Source organism: Chaetodon trifascialis, chromosome 3 (assembly GCF_039877785.1).
Source record: "Chaetodon trifascialis isolate fChaTrf1 chromosome 3, fChaTrf1.hap1, whole genome shotgun sequence".
NCBI classification, from domain to species: domain Eukaryota; kingdom Metazoa; phylum Chordata; class Actinopteri; order Chaetodontiformes; family Chaetodontidae; genus Chaetodon; species Chaetodon trifascialis.
This window is the reverse complement of record NC_092058.1, coordinates 9,275,074-9,293,490: the sequence shown is the minus strand read 5'-3', so window position 1 is coordinate 9,293,490 and position 18,417 is coordinate 9,275,074. Positions and strand designations below refer to the sequence as shown.

The following is an 18,417-nucleotide window of genomic DNA, read 5'->3' as shown; positions in this document are numbered from 1 at the left end:
AACTGTGCGCGTCTTCCGCGGAAATGTATAGATTTCTGAAACACATCAATCCTCATTCCCAGTGTCTATTAATCTATTGTGCATTAGTCGCAAAAGACCAGCTGGATGAACCACTTTGTTTCTTGAAAAAAACAAAAAAACATAATGAAACAGTTGGCCTGCTTCTATAAGACAATGATTTCCAACTTTATTTGACTCCCACGTATTTATTCCATATCCTCTTAATGAATTTCAGTGTAATATACACCTTTTTACAATTTATTACGACATTACAGTGAGTGCAAACGTTCAGATTAATATATTTAAAGATGCATTCAGAGACTGGACAACCTTCCTGCAGCGTATGGTAAATGGATCTTTAAGAAACATCTACGCAGGTCAGAATATGCGTCTTGGAGCCCCTAAAATTAGAAATCCATGGCAATGCTTTCATGAAATGCTCTTGTTAAAAAGTAGGCCTCAAGCAAACCAAAGGGCTGCTCGAAAAAGCGCCTGTCTTCCCTCCTGCGCAAACACAAAGAGTTTCTATGGTTCCTAAAAAGAGGTCAGTAAAAATAAAATATAAAAAAATAAAATAAAATAAAGCCCTTGCATGAGCTTCTGTGGTTCTTATTATTGATGCATTATTTCTTTGTAAACCACCTATCCATTGATCTAACGTGCGCAGAGAAATAAATCAACGACATAACAACGTCATAGACTGCAGCTGGATGAAGACAAGAGGACGCAGTGTTTATTTAAATTTTTAGCCACCATGATTGGATTATTTATGGTGTAACTTACATTTAATGAGAAGCAGGCAGACTCCACTTGGTAAGCTCTTTTTTCTTTTACCCTGCGACCACAGCTCGAGTCCATAAAAGCAGAGGGTGATAAGGAGGCCTCTGGGGCCACCTTGTGGCAGCAGCCTCACATTACCACAGGATTACCGAAGGATCAGCGCTGCGCAGTATTCATGCAGGCGCATCTAACTAAACCAACTTATTTAAGCACTGCACTCAAGTTTAAATATTTATTCAATTTGTACATCACATGAAGGAAATCGTGTACTTTTTTTTACTTAACTATTTATTTCAAGGCAAATTAAAGTTCAGGTTTTCACATCACTCGTTTATGATGAAAACTGGACCACGATCAGCTTCTAACCCCGCCGTGATGTGGCAGAGTCCAGTGTGTTAAACTGAAGTTAAAGGTGAGCACAGAGAAACTTTTCTTCAGTAAATGAATGTGAGCACATACACTGTTCTGCACAGTTCAGCTCAGACGTCCAAGTGTCCATAAGAAAAATGCATTTTGACTAGAAAGAGACTTTAAGCAACCTTTTCAATGTAGTTTATTGTAGTGATTATTTGGGGGTTTTATTGCCACTTTTCCTCAGCTAACAGATCTGCACCACTGGGCTATCTGTTTGGCAGCTGCGGCTCTGATCTCCTGCATCATTAGAGGACATCTGAGAAACCATATGCGCGGCAGCGACTGAGCAGCAGAATGATGTCTGTTCTAATAATGTTTATAGTGTTAGACGCTGCCAGCTGGGTGTCCCGATCAGCGCCCTGAACACTAAACCTCACAGCAGCTGTAAGTTTCACACCTTTCGTGTAAACATGTGTAAGATGCTGAATGGAATAAGAGCTTTTTATAGTTTGTTTTTGTTGGGAGTTTTCCCTTGAAGGGCACAACAGGGAGTTGTTGTTGCTGCTGTCATCACCAGTAATTATTGCCTGTCCTTGCACATAAAGCTTAGTGTAGCTAAGCTTTGTATTACAGGAGAAACACACAATAAAGTGTGCATCTTACTTGTAACAGGGGCTGCACAATGCACATATAAGGGGAATATTTAAAATAAAAAAAGATGTTAATGGGATTGAATAGAAATTTATTTCGACATTTGCTTGTTACATGCAAAAAAAATAAAATAAAGAAAAAGAAATAAGTGTCCTGTTACAAACAGGAAGAGTACATTTTAATCTCCTTTAAAAGGACTGTCTGAAGAACAGTGTGTAGTAAATGTGATCGTTCTATTTCACTACATTTTGCTGTTAAACTAGATGCAAACCAAAGACCAAAGACCTTCCAAGATGAAGAAAAACAGTCAGAAATGACAATACTGAAGCTTGTGATGCCAAGAATGAGGAAGAGAACTGAGCTAAAAATGTCTCCTACTGTCCTGGTTCATTAAATTTTATGTTTATCTTCCACTCAGTCATGAGCATCAGAATAAATAAGATGCTTTAAACTGTTTTTACCTTGTTAACCTTTTTTTTTTTTTTTTTTAAACAAACTTTTCAAGAAAAAAAACAAAAAACAGAACAATGATCACAAATAACTTGAAAGCATTCTGCTCAACGTGTTAATTATATACTCTATAAAGAAGAAACGTGAGCCAAGCCCATACCGATAGAGCTTACAGTGATCTCCACGTGTTCATCCGCAGACAGGAATCACACAGAAGTCAAGCTTTCACACTTTTTATCTTAACTGAGGAGGAAAATCAAGCCTATACCTGACCTGACACCACATGGAGATCAGTTTAAAAAGCTTCACTCTGTCCACTAGGAGACAGCAGAGTGACAGAGACGATAAAGTCGCCCTAGCATCAATTCTCAGAGCACCTGTGACAGAGAACATGGACGTGCTGGGGAATACATGAGGGAGGAATTAGGTAACAAAACAAAGAGTCTGAACAGCCTGGGGAGCTATTAACAAAACGTTGACAACACGTAAACACTGAGCTACTGGGGACTGATGGGTTTCCACACACTGGTGACACTGTCAGAGGTCAGGTGGGTGATGTGTGTGTGTCGGAGCTGGGCATGTAGAACTAGGTTTATAAGTCTTTAATGGGTCACAATTTCTGGAGCAATCTAAATACGGTGAGTGACGGTTACTAGAAGTGATATGGGGTGTGGGTGACCCAGTTGGATGTCTGCTCTTTAGTGCGCTTGGCAGAGCTGTGGGTGGTGAACAGGGATTTGAAGGCCTCCGACTTCTCCTCCATGCTCTGGATGGACCTCTTGGTGGCGGAGGTCGTTGAAGACTTGGCGCCTTTAGAGGAGCTGGAGGATCCCGAGGGTCCAGCCACATCTAAAAGGGCAAATGACGGGGAAAACAAGAGGCAAAAGAATGAGGAAAACTTCAAAAGGAAGGAGTGTGATGTGATGCTGCGATAAAAAACACTTGTGTTCTGACACAGTTTGATAATTCTTTGTTCGTTTGGTGTTTTTAATAAACAAGCGATCTCGTTGGTGTGACTCATATTCACTGAACATGTGACTGGAAAATGGATGTGTTGTGAACAAGAGGCCAACTGGGCATTAAGGCCTTCTGTGTTCAAAGTCAGGTGAGAGAAATCATGAAGAAGAGAAAGAGAAGCTGATTATAGAAACCACTAGATTATCCTTTTTCTAATATCTGGCAACAGCTCAGATAAAACCTGAGCCTTTTAAACTGTCCTCTTCCAGAATGACTGCCATACTGTTTGAAAGTGAAGACAAACTCTGCTCAGCAATAAGGCCATTTTCAAATTTAGACAGGTTGAATCTACATTGAAGTTTGGTCTGTCTATTTTTAATGAGAGAAAAGTGCGGTTAGCTACCTGACTGGCCGCTGTCGCCACCATTCTGTTGTGAGCTCCTCCCTGCTACGTCCACTTCAGGAGATTTTGTGTCATCTGCAGGAAGAAAGAGGATATAAACTAAAGACCACCTGCCTCGATAATCAATTACAAAACATTACATCCATACGTTGCATAAAAGGTTTCTCATTCAAGTTAAATCACTGTGAACTTTGGTGACAAACATCCTACAGGAGATATTACAGGAGATAACTAGAAACTATGTACCTACATGGAGATGTTAGTTTGTAATGCTGTTTGTTTTCCAGTCTTCTTATCTGCTGTGACTTTTCCATCCAGACTGAGCTTTGCAGAAGCAGGAAAAAGCTGCACTTTTTTATTGTTTCATTGAGTCTTTTCTCTTGAAGTTTTGATTTGAGTAACACAAATAAAGTTTCTCAGCCTGTTTGCTTGTGAGGTGAGAGCCGTGTGCTGTCCCGGGGACTAAACAGGAAGCCACACCTGTCCTCTCCGCCGGCACACAACACTGAAGGTCTCTGATCTACCGCTCGTAAACACGGGGCCACGCTGTACAATCACTGTACCTGCTCCAGTGACACCATTATAGGATTTGCATTTCTTTGCATGCTTGTGTAAACAGCCAATATGACATGGGGGGAAAAAAGAACAAAGTGATGCTCTGTCCCTCGCTCTCTGACCATCCACACAAAGCCACAAAGCCACTCCACCAGTCTGAGGAGTTTACTTCACAGAAGCACAAACACAGACACAGAGTTCAGCCTCTTTCTGAATAATTACTTTACTTATCTTTACTCTTAATGACTATGGGATCTGATGGTAAATGACATTCTGCACCTTTCTACACATCAGAGAGCACAAATTAGTTTCTTTCCTCTAACAATGACACCTCCCTGGCTCCGTATTCACGAGACTCAGGGAAGGAAACTGGGACAGGAGTAATACACATACTAATATTTACAGGAAATTTATGAAACTTGATGACTAATCCAAAATATTTCCCTTAAATCTTCGGTCACTGCATGATACATCTGTTGTTCTCTTGAAACGTTTCCAGAAACGGTCAGGTTACTACAAGTCTGATGCCTGACACATCTCTGCAGAACCACAAGATGAAGACGTGATGTGATCGGAGGTTATATGTAAAGATCATGAGATGAGTCAGGATCCAGGTGGCTCAACACAAGTGATTTAGATCATCAGCTTCTCCAAGCAACGTGCGAAGATAGCTGCAGTAGCTACAGACTGAAGTAATTGGGGGTTTTTTTTATAGTAAACTGTGTCACATTCTGCAGGATTGCATCTTTCAGTCTTAATGTTCAATGTACAGGTACTTCGTGAGAAGTCATGCATGTAAAACTTTTGAATAACTCAGCTTATAACACATATAACACATTCAAAATATTATCCAAGTGAAGAAGTGAGTCAAAAATAAGTAAAGGTTCTGGTGTTTTTTTTTTTACTGTCTGGCTTTGCTTATGTAAATCCTAAACAGGTTTGCCTTAACAAGGTGCGCGATGCCTCGAGCAGCCTTCACACAGACCTTTTGATTCTGATGGTGGGGCCACACTTTCAGCTGCTTTGCTCTTCTTTGATTTCTGAAAGAGGAGGGGGAAAAAAAGATTCAGAGACAAGAGTTCGACTGGATGCACTCATTTATAAAACAATGCAGACTTCATTCTAGTGAAGACAAAGACTGTTCTAAAGCTAACAGAGAACAAATCCCTCTCTAGAACCCAAGGAAACATCCATCCATCCATCCATTATCTATACCGCCTATCCCTTTCGGGGTTGCGGGGGGCTGGAGCCTATCCCAGCTTCAATGGGCGAGAGGCGGGGTACACCCTGAACCGGTCGCCAGCCGATTGCAGGGCCACATGTAAGGACAAACAAACATTCACACTCACACTCACACCTACGGACAATTTAGAGTCATCAATTAACCTAATGAGCATGTTTTTGGTCTGTGGGAGGAAGCCGGAGTACCCGGAGAGAACCCACGCATGCACGGGAAGAACATGCAAACTTCACACAGAAAGGCCCCGCCTGACCCGGGGATCGAACCGGCAACCTTCTTGCTGTGAGGCACCCGCACTACCTGCTGCGCCACCGTGCAGCCCCCCAAGGAAACATTTTACAGTTTAATCAACCCCGACCACCAACTCCATGAAGTCATCATCGTAGATTGGCTGTAGTTCTTGTTAAATGAAAACCCACCTTAGTTTTGGCTTTGGACCGCCGCTCGTCCATCTTCTCCCTCAGCTTCTCCACCTCGTCTTTGGTGCCGTTGAGCACAACGACGTCCTCGTCTTTAAACGGGTCCCCACACTGAAGCAAGAAAATTACAAACAAACAACAGAAATAAATATTGTGGCTTTTGCTATAAATGTATTTTGTGTGAAGTAATGCACAGCAGTCAGTTTGACCCTTTAAGACATGGTTATGCATTTAGTTGCTGCACTTACTGGAACAGTAGACAGTGTTGTCCTACCCTGCCCAGAATTACTGCTAATTACTAATTACTGTTAACTACATCAGAACATACTAATCTTTAAGAAAACACTGTTGACTGTCTCGTGGTGAAACCAAGCTCCACTGCAGCCTTTGGTATGAGCTAACTGCCTTTGGTAAACTGTTTTATAATGGTTTTTTGGGCAGTCCTGTGGTAAATCCTTCTATGCTACCTATTTATACTATGAGAATGAGAAGGACATTTAATGCGTTCAGAGGATTTTTCCTGTCCCCTTCCTTGAAACATACATATCACAGCTATACGTTTCACTGAAAAAGTTAACCCGGCTCCTAAAAAGCATCATCTGGATACATCTGCACAACATCCACGATGTGTAAGCATCTTTAAAAACACACAAACACACGACATGAATGATATATGATTAGGCGAAAAGTCCTGATTTCAGGTGCATAACAGGCAAGGAGATGTGCTCCTACTTTGACTTGCAAAGCAATGTTGTTTATGAGTTATCAATGGCAGAGTCAGATGCCCGGAATGGCAGATAGGAAAATAAGTGAAGCTATTTCCATACCAAACTGCATAAATTTGTTTTTGTTTGCTTGTTTGTTTTTTGTGTGAAAAACAAACGCAACGCGCTGAACACTTATATGAGCGCACTCATGACATATCGACTTCCACATCGTCTCCCCGCCACACCACTTTCCCTTCGTGTTCATTTGCATGCAGGCTGCATTTGATTCACTGTGAGAGGAAAACCAAACTCTAAACACCGCGAAGCAGATGGAAACAGGCAAATTCAGACAATCAATCACTCAAACGGACACACACTGACGGATGCAGAAACTATTTTCAAACATTGTGACCTGCCAAAACATCCAGCCAGGATCACAATATTGTCTGTTCTGCTAACTACAAATAAACATGTGTATTGTTGAATCCAGCTTGATGACCCGGGTATCTTACGAACTGAATATCTGCTCGACATCTTTTAATTGGCCCTTTAAACTTGTGCGGCAGGACTTTTCCTTATAAACAGAAACTGGTCACGTTTGATAAACAAACGTCAGCAACTATAAAGTATTTTCACTAAATAATAAAAAAAATGTTTGCTGCAGACTAACTGAATTATGGTGGGTACTTAACATGAGTTTCCCCTTCGCATGCTAATTCAGCACTGAAATGGTGGATGTCATATTTGATTTATCCGGAACAGTTTGTAAATTGTTTACAGAAATGAAACCCATTGAGAAATACTGAAAAACTGATCGTTAAACATTGTTGCATATCTCTTGTACAGGCTAAGCCAAATATAGACAGGCAAATATCTCTAAATAATAATTTTGTGCATTGTTTAGAAATGATACTTTCATAAGCAGCTGCTTCAAAAAAAGGGAAAACACACCCATATACAAGCACAAATATTAAACCCCTGAGTAACCAGCAGGGGATCTATTGTGTTGCTGTAATGCAGGCAGTGAACTCCGGCCATGTGCTCTGTTCAACACAAGAGGGATAATCTCAGGAGCTGACCAAGCAGCAAACAAACTCTGTGGCTGCTGCTCTGAAGTCAGTCACTCTGCTGCTGCTGCTGCTGCTGCTGCTGCTATTGCCACAAACCACACAGTGAGCTGAGCACCTTATCAACAAGTCAGCAAACAGGTCGACCAGAATCTGGCTTCAGCACCAAACCGGCTACCCGGCAAGGCAGCAAGAAGGCAAACAAGAACAGAGAGACGGCGCTCAGTGGAGAGACACTGTGGATAATTCAACATGTGCGCCTGTAACTGGACAGATGAGCTGGAACTGAAACGCATTTGAGAGAAAAAAGAAGGGAGGAACCTGACGTGGAGGGGCTGCGAGGGACAAATGATGGCAAGCGAGAGACAAAAAAAGAAAGACGCAACGCACCATTGAGTAGGAAACTGTACGAGGGAGGAGAGTGGAAAAAACCTTAGGGAGAGAGAGTGTGAGATGGGAGTGTGCTCCTGTGCGGCAGGTGTGTGCGTGGGTGTTACTGCTGGTAACCAGGCAGGGACGGACCTCGTCTCGTGGGGATGTGGCGGGGGGGCGCGACTTAATCAGCAAACTGCAGAGAAACAAAAAACGTATACACAAAGCGCCGTGTCTCACTCGGACAGGGTCTCCAGCTCAGAGCGCAGCCTCCCGGGTCACCCGCTGCCAGAAACAACAAGAAAACAATCCTGACGACCGCAGAACAGAAACCCCTCCTGCTGCCGTCGTACCCGGTGTTCCTGTTGATGGTGGCCATGGAAATGACTTCCGCTCTCCGTCAGGGTCTGGATAGATTTTAGGAACGAGCTTGGAGAAGCTGTTTAGATGACAATGATCGGTACAGTGTTGCACTTCTTCACCTTAAGGACTACAGACTGAACTGCCTCAAAGGTAACTGGCTCGCCTAGCTTTGGTATTCTGTCTTTACATCCTGTCTGTTTGATCTAGCCAGCGAACGCAAACATAAAAAGATACGATCCTGAATGAATCGTTGAATTGTAGAACGATTATTAGCTAAAGCAGCAGGCCTGAACAAAAAAAAAAAGCAGCAAGCTATTCTTTACTTACATGCTGGGTCAGAGCTGTTTTTCCTGTTGGGAAATCTCGGCTAATCTCCACAGAAGATAAGAGGCGTACACATTTCCATGGGAGCCGCCGTGGATCTTAGGTGCTGTGCTCAAGAACAACACGGCTTTCACGGCAGGGAGACTCAAGTGAGGAGGCTTCACTGACTAGTCCTCAGGGAGATGCTCTCTGCTCTGAAGAGGGCACTGGGATGTAAGATCCATGTTTTCTCTAATACTCTCTAGTCTGCTCATTTAAGATATTCTGCAACTCAGATACTGCAAAAATATGGGCAATGCACTCAGTAAAACTATGACAGCTTCCATTACCACACCAGCTCATTTTAGTCTGTTTTGGCTCAATGGGTGGAAATTATGAGAAACAATTACATTAAGAAAAAGTGGTACTTTCTGCAATAAAAACACCTCTATATTCAGTACTACTATGCAGCCTGTGAGGGTTAGATCATCCCAGGCTACTGCCCTTCTGCTCTCAACTATTCTCCAGTCAGTCTGAAACCTTTCATCCTCATATCTGACCAAAATGCTGTTTGTTTACTGAATGTCATCTGTTGTACCTTGTACATTCAGCTCCTGAAGAATCCCTGACTTTTCAGATGATCCGCCAAGACTTACTCAGTGAGTCTCTTAGAATGTTTCAATTAAAGCTGCATTTGCTTTCATTGCTGCTGATTATCTGCCAGCTGGTTTCCTGTGAATGAAAATGAACGGCATTGTTGCTCAAGAGTCTGCAAAATGTATTGGCTAATTTTCTAATATAAAACATACAAAAGCAAGCTATAACCAGCAAGTCTCTCTTATTTCTACATGATAACCAACTGATTATCAAAGTTCTAACACATTTTCTATTGATCAACTGGTTGCTCGTCGTTTCAGCACTGGTTTTAATTCATGATCCAAGCACAAAGGAAAATATTTATGGCAGAAACTTCCATGACTGCATTTAAAAGGTTAACTGAAGTCTTAAAAAGATGAACCAGAGACAATCTGTTGCCAGTTATGCATCACATCTCAGATAACAGTCATTAATAGACTGAATTCGTTACAATAAAGTCCATCTCTTGAGCTAAAAACTGGCTTCATCAATTAGTGCTAACCTACATATTTAACCCTATTTCACATCCCTCACGGGCCCCGGACCCTCCTGCAAATAACCAATCTGGATGTCTTTATTGCAGGAGTTTTATCTGTGGTGTTGCTGTCTGAATACAGTGAAGCGGGGCTATTATGCACCAGCTTGAAAGGACAAAATTCAGCTTCCTGTTCTGCCTGGGGATGAGTATTATTATTTCTTCAGTCATTTACTTGAAGACCAGGGTGCCATCAGAGCTCAAGCCCTTAGAGCCTCAAAACTGCAAGCCCTTCTCCCCTGAATGTAAAGCTTTTTTGCCCAGCGTGGAAGACGGAGTAGAGTGGTACCACCGCGACTGCCAGGTGTGTAGTTTTATATATATATATATAAATAAAAGTGCTTTTTTACTGCATTTCTAAAAACTAAGTTAAGGTCTTTACACACCAGGGATGTGAAGAATAAACAGCAAGAAAATGCAAATACTAGCCTGCAAATATTTCACATCATAACTATTCCAACCAGAGCTTTCTGATTTACCAAATGTGCTCAGTATAGAATATAACACATTAGCTTATGCTAGCCAAACTTGCTATGACTCTAGTGTTACATGGGTAACTATGTTTTAATAACATGTGTAGCGTTCGCTTATCTTTATTTTCTGTCTACAGGTGGAAAGCTTTATTCATAACAGTCACCTGCAGTGTTCCAATCTGACCAGAAACCTGCACTTCATCACAAGACCTCTGAGCCGTGAGGAGGAGGAGTACCCTTTAGCATTCATTCTGACCGTTCACAAGGAGCTGGAGCTTTTTGTGCGCCTGTTGCGGGCCATTTACATGCCACAAAATGTCTACTGCATCCATGTGGACGCTAAGGCTCCGTGGGAGTACCAGGCGGCCGTACGGAAGCTAGTCAGCTGCTTTAAAAACACCTTCCTCTCCAGCCGAAGCGAGACAGTGACCTACGCTGGGTTTTCCCGCCTGCAAGCAGATCTGAACTGCATGAAAGATCTAGCCAGGTCCACCATCGGCTGGAGGAAGGTGGTGAATCTGTGTGGACAGGACTTCCCCGTCAAGAGCAACCTGGAACTGGTGCAGTACATGCAGGGCAAAGAATGGAGGGACAGGAACATGACGCCTGGGGTCAAGCAGCCGGAGTCGATGAGGCACAGGACGCAGCTCCAGCACATGGAGATCACAGGGTCACATGTGGCTCTGAAAGGGGTGGGACTAAAGAAAGGTCCCCCGCCACATAATCTGCAAGTTTATTTTGGAACAGCCTACTATGCCCTCACGAGGGCTTTTGTAGACTTTGTTCTGAAAAGTCCAATAGCTCACGACCTGTTGGAGTGGTCCAAAGACACATTCAGTCCAGACGAGCACTACTGGGTGACACTCAACCACGTCAAAGGTAAGCTGCCTGTTTCAAATGGGTATACAGACATGGAGTAACCTCCACTACTGCTGACATGTCCTTTCTTTCATGCTTAAGCAAAAGAAGATGAGTTGAGGTGAGCTGAGGTGAGATACAGAAAAACAATCAAAGCAGCAAGATCAAATATCATATCTGATGCTTGAACCATTCGAACTGAACTGACTTTGCTTTTATGGCACAAGTCAGAATCTGTTAGTTTACCTGAACTGTGTGATCTACAGCAAGGTGTTGGTAAGACAGAACACCTGCTTTAAACTCCCTTTAAGTGTCATCTCTCACACTTGAGTGATGCTTGAGTCAAGTCTCATGAGGCCACGTTTTCCATAAATTGAAACTGACTGTTTTCCTCCTACACCAAAAGATAAACACCTTAGTTAGGAAATACTGCATTTACAGCATACTGCAAATAAGGAACTGACCTTAGAAAGAAATTAGGTTGCCTGTAAAGATTGAGGCTGAAATGAAATGGGCTTTGCGTAACAAACTGCACTCTTCTAGCAACATATGTTGGTTGAAATCCTACTGCACTGGCTGTGTACCGCTCTTAACTGGAGGTGAGAAGGTTAGACATGTCAGTGAGGTGAAGATGATGCCATACTGGAAAACCTACTTGGACAAGCTTCACAAAGATGACATATGGTTTGGTATTGGTTTCAGTTTTTACAAAAGAAAAGGCTTAAAGGATGAGAACTGCAAAACACACATGCGGTGAACTTCCCCACATCCAGTAAAGAGCGGCACACAGCCGCTTCCCTCAGCTTTTCTACGGGAAGCACCCGCGATCGTCTCCCACACAGTGGTTGAGACGGTCTCAAACAGCGCTAAGTAAATCCTTTTAATTCAGTTACGTCGCAAGATGATGATTCATTTTGTCTGGTTATGTGTTTGAAGAAGCTCCAGGTAGCCACATAGACGGAGGCTGGGCAGGAGACATCCGGGCAATCAAGTGGAGGGATCAAGAAGGAGGAGCACACAGTGGCTGCAAAGGTACGGCAGAGAAGTGCAACTACTGTGGAAATGCCTTTGCAATATTCAGAATTAGGCATGTAATTCACAAACAATGATTTTTTGTGGCCAAACTCACTACTACATACACAAACAAGCAGTAATTAATGTCTAATCTAACATTAGCTAAGCTTGTACTGTCCTTACTCCATGTCTTATGCTCTTGACAGGATTATAGGAAAAAGTACCAGCTCAGGCAAGTCAAGATTTACACAACAAAAGATGATAGCAGGACTGATATGAGGATTTATCTGATATGATGTACTCTCCGACAGGTTTAGTCTGTGTTTTATATGACCTTTAACAAGATTAAGATGAAAAGCAGCAGCACACAAACCTACTGACAAACACGCACAGCATCATCAAAGGTCTAAAATTCACAATCCTGTGTCAAACTGACTAAACTCAGGTCTGATGTCTAATATACAAGCACAAGACCAAAACTGCTGTCACTTTTTTTTTTTTAGGGTATTATGTCCGAGATATCTGCATCTATGGAGTGGAGGACCTGCCATGGATCATCAACAGGAACAGCATGTTTGCCAATAAGTTTGAGAGTAATTCCTTTCCAGAGGCACTGGACTGTCTGGAGCAGTGGCACAGGAACAAAGTGTTGAGCCAGGCAACTGTTCCCATTGAGCCATCATGGCTGCTGGCCATACAGAGAAACTCAAGCAGCAGCTACTTCAACAGCAGCGCCGCAGCATGAAGCCGCTGCTGCTACCCTCAACAGAAGTCGGGCTACATGCAGTTCAGTTTATTTGCACTTATTAAGAGGCTGCGGATGTTAAAAATGTGAGCAGGAGAAAACTGAATTGAGAACAGCAGGATGATGCACTGTGCACCTCCTGACTGCAGCATGACCACGGCTCACAGATGGATTTGTCTATTTATGAAACTGTAAGATGACTCTTCTTTTTGACAATCAGAAGACACAGTTTATGTCAGATGACTAAAAGATCTTTACAGTAAACCAATGCAGTTAAAGGAAAAGTACAATGTATCCAACATGAAAAAATACAAGTAAATATCAGTGACTATTTAAGACAACTACACTTGACAAAGTATTAAATAAACTGCTGAACATACATTTAATGCTGTTTAATATATTAAATGTTTAATATTGTTTAATTTAATATTGTTCAGTGTGTGGTCCAGTTAAAATAATATTATTTAATAAAATTATGGTCTGTTTCACTTTTTTTTCAATGAATTAGGGAGCAGCAGGCATAAACAGACAAATAAAGAGAACGATGAAAAAAATTCCCTTCTTCAAACAGGATTGAGTCTCTATCCATGATAGCGGGTCTATGAGGCTGCGCAGTGAGCAAAATGCTAACATTGGCATGCTAACATGCTAGCAATTGATAAGTTCCCCTGCACTTTTAATGGTAGTTTTACAAAAGTGACTTGCTTAGGCAAAGAGCTGCAGGTACTAATCAGTTTATGAGACCTTCAAACCTCTAAGACACAAAATTAAGATAAACACACCAACTTAGGGTGTATTCAGACCACTAACAGCAGTGGAAACAAAGAAGTGTGTATGTGAGGGCGCACTGTTTCAAGGTACAGGTAGAAGTTGAAATACAAACCAGGAAGTCTACTGTGATGGGTTATTAAATGTGTAGAAATTAAATGACGCAGAGAGGAACTGGGAGAAAGACAGAAAGAGGCCTGATGTCAATGTCAAACCTACGACCTCAGCCCTGAACCCTCAGACTATTCAAGCCTCATCCTGTCCAGCAGATAACTTACATGTGTCATTTCATGGTACAGATTACCAGGATGGACGTCAAAGAAATGCTCTAACATGTTTGTCAAGTGTACCAATAACTGTCTGCAATATGGCAGCCAAATAAGAAGCAGTCAAAGTCAAGAAAGTGCGTATTGCCTAATAAGCCTATCTTAGCAAAAATCTCCGCAGTCAGTTTCCCACAAGAAGCACTATAACTTCACTTATGGTTTCAGGCTCTATTTCTGGCAAAGTCAAACAACTGATCTGTGCCAAGATGCTTTCACTGCCACAGGAACAACAGCAGAGACTGGATAGCATCTGCTGTCTGCTACCTCATAATAGCCTGTGCATGAGAAGTTACGGCCATAGCTATAAATTTACTTAAAACTCACAGGTCAGGACCCAAAAGCGCCCTGTCTCTATTTCTGTGAGGTTCCCATGTGGCTCCATTTAGGTCACTGTCAGAAACGGCTCAAAAAGAGGAACAGTAAAGCCTACAGATGTCTACAGACGCTTGACGAAAACTAGACAAGAATATGTAACGTCTTTAGGTTAGCTTGGTCTGTGACCACTTTCCACTTGAAACAAATCCAGAAATAACACAAAACTGTATTTAGAATCGGGTCAAATTGGAGTAGACTGTAAGCCACTGAACTACAAAGGGATCTGTAGCAGGTATGAGCAAACTATACGTCCTTCTGGACCAAACAAACAAAAAATAACTTTAAAAACTGTTACTACTAATGTGTTTGTTAATGTTGCTGCTACTGCGTTGTTTTTTTTTTGTTTGTTTTGTTTTGTTTTTTGGGTTTAACAAATTATGATTATGTTTGCTTGATACAATGTCACTGTAAAATAAAGTGAGAAACAATGCACATATTGTCCTCAGTTTTTCAATTTAGATTTGTAGCTGTCATTTTGGACACCTATAAAGACCAGCAACACAAAACTGATAAGCTAGCCATCCATCTATATTGTATTGTAAATCATGCTATAAGCCCATAAGACATATGCAAAATGACCACCCTTCAATTACCCCCAGGCTAACTGGACGGTCCTTAAGCTAACAGTCTGCCACAGCAGTCAGACTGCCTCCTCAGCTAGATAAACTTACAGATGTTCACAGTTCACTACTTTTTGACAATTTTGAGCATTTCTAGCCTTTTAAATAATGTAAACAGCACAAACATATTTTGATTTCAAGCTGACACAATATTTTCAACCAGCGTACAGTGTTTTGAAATGTCAAAACTTCCCATGGGAGTGTTAAAACAGTACACTTCAGAGAGGCTGTTTACACCTGGCATTAATATGCATCTTGGGACATTCGATCACAAGTACACAGCTCTTAGTGCGTCAGTTCATTACAGAAAGTCTCCACGTGTCTCAAGTGGCTGCTTGTGATCGGATCTCACTTCCTCACTCTATATGAAAACTATCACATAGATAGTTCCCCTTTGCAAAATTAATGTTTTCTACACAAAGAAAGAAAGAAATTATTTGCCAAATTGAAATGAGACCCAAATAATTAAAGATTTGTTTGTTTCTATTTCAACAACTTACAAAATTGCAAGACTTCCTCTCCATAGGTGACAAAGAATTAGTCAATATTGGTTACTGTTTAAAATCTCCTGTGTAACGTTAATGAAATGTCTTCTGTCATAAATTTAGCGTAAATGGCAAAATCAACTGAAACAGTGTGTTCACAAACACCTGTTGCTTAACTGAGCAGAAGGAGAGCCAAAATAATGTGTTAATTTTGCATTACAGTGAACCAAACGGAAATCACTGTGTCGTTACACAGAGGACATTAGCTGAGCGGGCGGTCTTTCAATGTCACCCAGGACACATTCAATCATACTAAAAGAATGTGGTCATATGCAGCCCAGACCACCTCCGGATGTGGTCCGAGCAATCGCATCTCATTACGTGCTCTATGCATTGTCAGTGCATTCACACCCGTAAATCAAGCTAACCGCTTGTGATCAGGTCACCAAAGATGCATGCTAACTCCAGGTGTAAACAGGGCCACATTGTTAACACACATTGTGCATCTGGAATCATAGCAATACCAGACTGCTATAGTGTGTTATCTGCATTGATATTAAGGCTGTTTATTTACCAAGCATTAGCAGCGAGAGAACTCAGAATGTGAATAAAAGAAGCAGAATCACTGCCACACATTGAGAGGTCTGCAACGGGGAGCAGTTTATTGAAAGGAAAGATTAACATTAGGAAAATGTAATAGTCATAGTTGGCAAACATCAAAGAAAGTTGGAATAGAGTGACGGGGGGAAAAAATGTGAAATACTGCTCACCTTGTGGCAGATTTCTGTCTTGACCTCCTTCATGGCCCTGTCGGAAAATACGCAGCCACAGGTCTGCAGGTAACAGAACCTGAAAATGGAAACCACAGGCCATATAATACACATCTTTTCCTTTAAGTTCCTCAGCCACTTCCTGCACAAATGAATGGTCTTGAACTTGTCAAAAGTCTCATAAGTACTTTAAGCATCACCCAGTAAGTACTACACTACAGCCAACTAGATGCACAAAATTGATCTTCAGAACAAATTGATAACCTTTTTAACTATACTTGGTGCATAATAGTTAACACAGTGAAGCATCAGCCTGTTTGTTATACTTGTGGTTGTGGATCCTTTACTTGTTGTTTGTTACCTGTGCTTGCCATTCATCTCCAACCCAACAACAGGGCAAATGAACATGCCGCAGTGGATGTCCTCATATCTGTCCCCTTTAGCATTTCTTCTCTCTCCCTCCCACTCAGGGTTATCAGTCAAGTTCAGTTCCTTTATATCCTGCAGAGGGAATAGATCAACAAACATGCCAATTATCCTATGAAACCAGAGACAAATGCACACAAGCGCAGACAACTTTAGCGTTAACATACCTTGATTCCACGGATATGAGTAACAGCCTCAGCATTGGGTCTTTCAGCAGACTTATCCAGAAGGAATTCAATGACAGCATCTTTGTTATACAACCTAAAACACAACATGGACAAGACTTTAAGAACATACTGGGCTGTAATAAGTGAATACTGATGGATGAATGGGTGGACGGGCTCATTCGCATGAGAGTTGCTGTAAGTTTTTAACACAGGTCTGTGAAACTAAGACAGTATGTTCACTCAGTGTCACATCATCAAGGCACCCTATCTCCAGAAGGGTACCTCGGAAGCCTGATCGATGATAGGCAAACAGAAAGCCAACTCTCACCTTCCCAGTTCACAGGCAACAATGGGACGTCTGAGTTTCTCCTGGCTCAAGGCACAGTATTTCCATTTGGCAGCCAGCTCTGCATTTTTATCAACCTGGACACAAGAGTAGATATATAAGAGCCCAATTTACACATATGATATCAGTAAATTGTCTTTGTCTTTAGTCTATGGTGATTAAATTCACTTTTCAGGGTGGGTTACCTGTCCTATTTTAATAGCTAACGTTAGCTACTTAGCTAACAGTCGAGTCTGTTAGCCAGCCTACATGTACATAACGCAGCCCCACACAAAAACCTTGAGTGTTAAATATATCTTTGAAAATAATTGAATTAGTTATGATTACTTACTTCTAGTTAGCTGTTTAGTTTTCAAGAGAACAAATGTCAATAAATAATGTTAACTGGCTAACAGTTAGCTTAGCAACGACTGACAGCTTTCGATAACATCGCTAACAGTGGTGAATTTGAAAAGGAAGAAAAATAACCGTGACCAACCTTCTCGACTTTTTTGGGACCTTTCACCAACTCGTGTCTTTTGGGAATCGTTCCTCCATCACATCCCATCTTGAAAGCTGACTTTTAAAGTTCAATTACCGAGTTGGCTTACTAAGGACAACGCTACTAGCAGACAGGAAGTTCCCAGGTTGTAAACAAACGACGAGAGATCTGCAAGACTCGCGGGATGTGCGATTAATTTGATGTCGCCCCCGTGTGGCCGAATAGAGCACCTCAGACTGGATTGAGCAAAATTTCAAACTTTTTGGTGTATTTTGTAGCTTCAGCCACACTGTGGAGGCATAACTCCAAATATCAATTCAAGTTTCTGTTCAGCATGCAGCCCAGATGCGAGCTGCCAGAGGAATGGGACACAAATGGAAATTCACCATTTACCATAAAAAAAAAAGAAGAATATCTTTCTCTGTAGTTATTCTATCAAAATTGTTTGTTTTTCACCAGCATTTTCATTAGTTTTCTAAAGCACCTTACAGTATTGTAGCCATGCATTTAAACATGAGGAAACATACCCCAGAGGACTTCACTCTTACTGCCCATCTATCTATTAGACATTTTTCAGTCAGCCATTAAACCCAGAACTAGTAAGTGACATTAGTCTGGCTTTCAGGGTTGTTGTTAGAGTGGTCTAAAGATGAAAGTTTCCTTGGAAGATAGTTCAATGAGTGCTAATGAGATCTGTTTCCTGTGCCTTGCAGGCTGCAGATTAGTTTACTATCGATGGTGCTGTCCAAGAGCGACCATTAGTTTGGGGAA

General features: G+C 41.7%; 2 protein-coding genes across 2 annotated transcripts; one reads left to right on the top strand and one right to left on the bottom strand.

Moving 5' to 3' along the window:
• Window positions 1–1,859: 1,859 nt before the first annotated feature.
• Window positions 1,860–17,804, bottom strand: rtf2 (replication termination factor 2). The gene is made up of 9 exons (XM_070959806.1): window positions 17,644–17,804; window positions 17,148–17,242; window positions 16,820–16,913; window positions 16,588–16,727; window positions 16,227–16,305; window positions 5,810–5,920; window positions 5,136–5,190; window positions 3,596–3,670; window positions 1,860–3,084 (listed from the first exon to the last, which is right to left on the bottom strand). The coding sequence occupies exons 1-9, from the start codon at window positions 17,710–17,712 to the stop codon at window positions 2,888–2,890; spliced, it is 915 nt and encodes a 304-aa protein (XP_070815907.1). The 5' UTR covers window positions 17,713–17,804; the 3' UTR covers window positions 1,860–2,887.
• On the top strand, window positions 8,027–14,544 carry gcnt7 (glucosaminyl (N-acetyl) transferase family member 7). The gene is made up of 5 exons (XM_070992687.1): window positions 8,027–8,468; window positions 9,841–10,096; window positions 10,403–11,144; window positions 12,060–12,155; window positions 12,641–14,544. The coding sequence occupies exons 2-5, from the start codon at window positions 9,890–9,892 to the stop codon at window positions 12,880–12,882; spliced, it is 1,287 nt and encodes a 428-aa protein (XP_070848788.1). The 5' UTR covers window positions 8,027–8,468; window positions 9,841–9,889; the 3' UTR covers window positions 12,883–14,544.
• Window positions 17,805–18,417: the final 613 nt, after the last annotated feature.

Bases quoted from the DNA above. Each gene is read 5' to 3' on its own strand.
- gcnt7 (XM_070992687.1), top strand. From the start codon at position 9,890: ATGCACCAGCTTGAAAGGACAAAATTCAGCTTCCTGTTCTGCCTGGGG. The intron at 11,145-12,059 runs GTAAGCTGCCTG...ATGTGTTTGAAG, and splicing joins GACACTCAACCACGTCAAAG to AAGCTCCAGGTAGCCACATA. The intron at 12,156-12,640 runs GTACGGCAGAGA...TTTTTTTTTTAG, and splicing joins AGCACACAGTGGCTGCAAAG to GGTATTATGTCCGAGATATC.
- rtf2 (XM_070959806.1), bottom strand. From the start codon at position 17,712: ATGGGATGTGATGGAGGAACGATTCCCAAAAGACACGAGTTGGTGAAA. The intron at 5,921-16,226 runs GTGAGCAGTATT...TTCTTGCTTCAG, and splicing joins AGACAGAAATCTGCCACAAG to TGTGGGGACCCGTTTAAAGA. The intron at 5,191-5,809 runs GTGGGTTTTCAT...CTCCTCTTTCAG, and splicing joins GGTCCAAAGCCAAAACTAAG to AAATCAAAGAAGAGCAAAGC.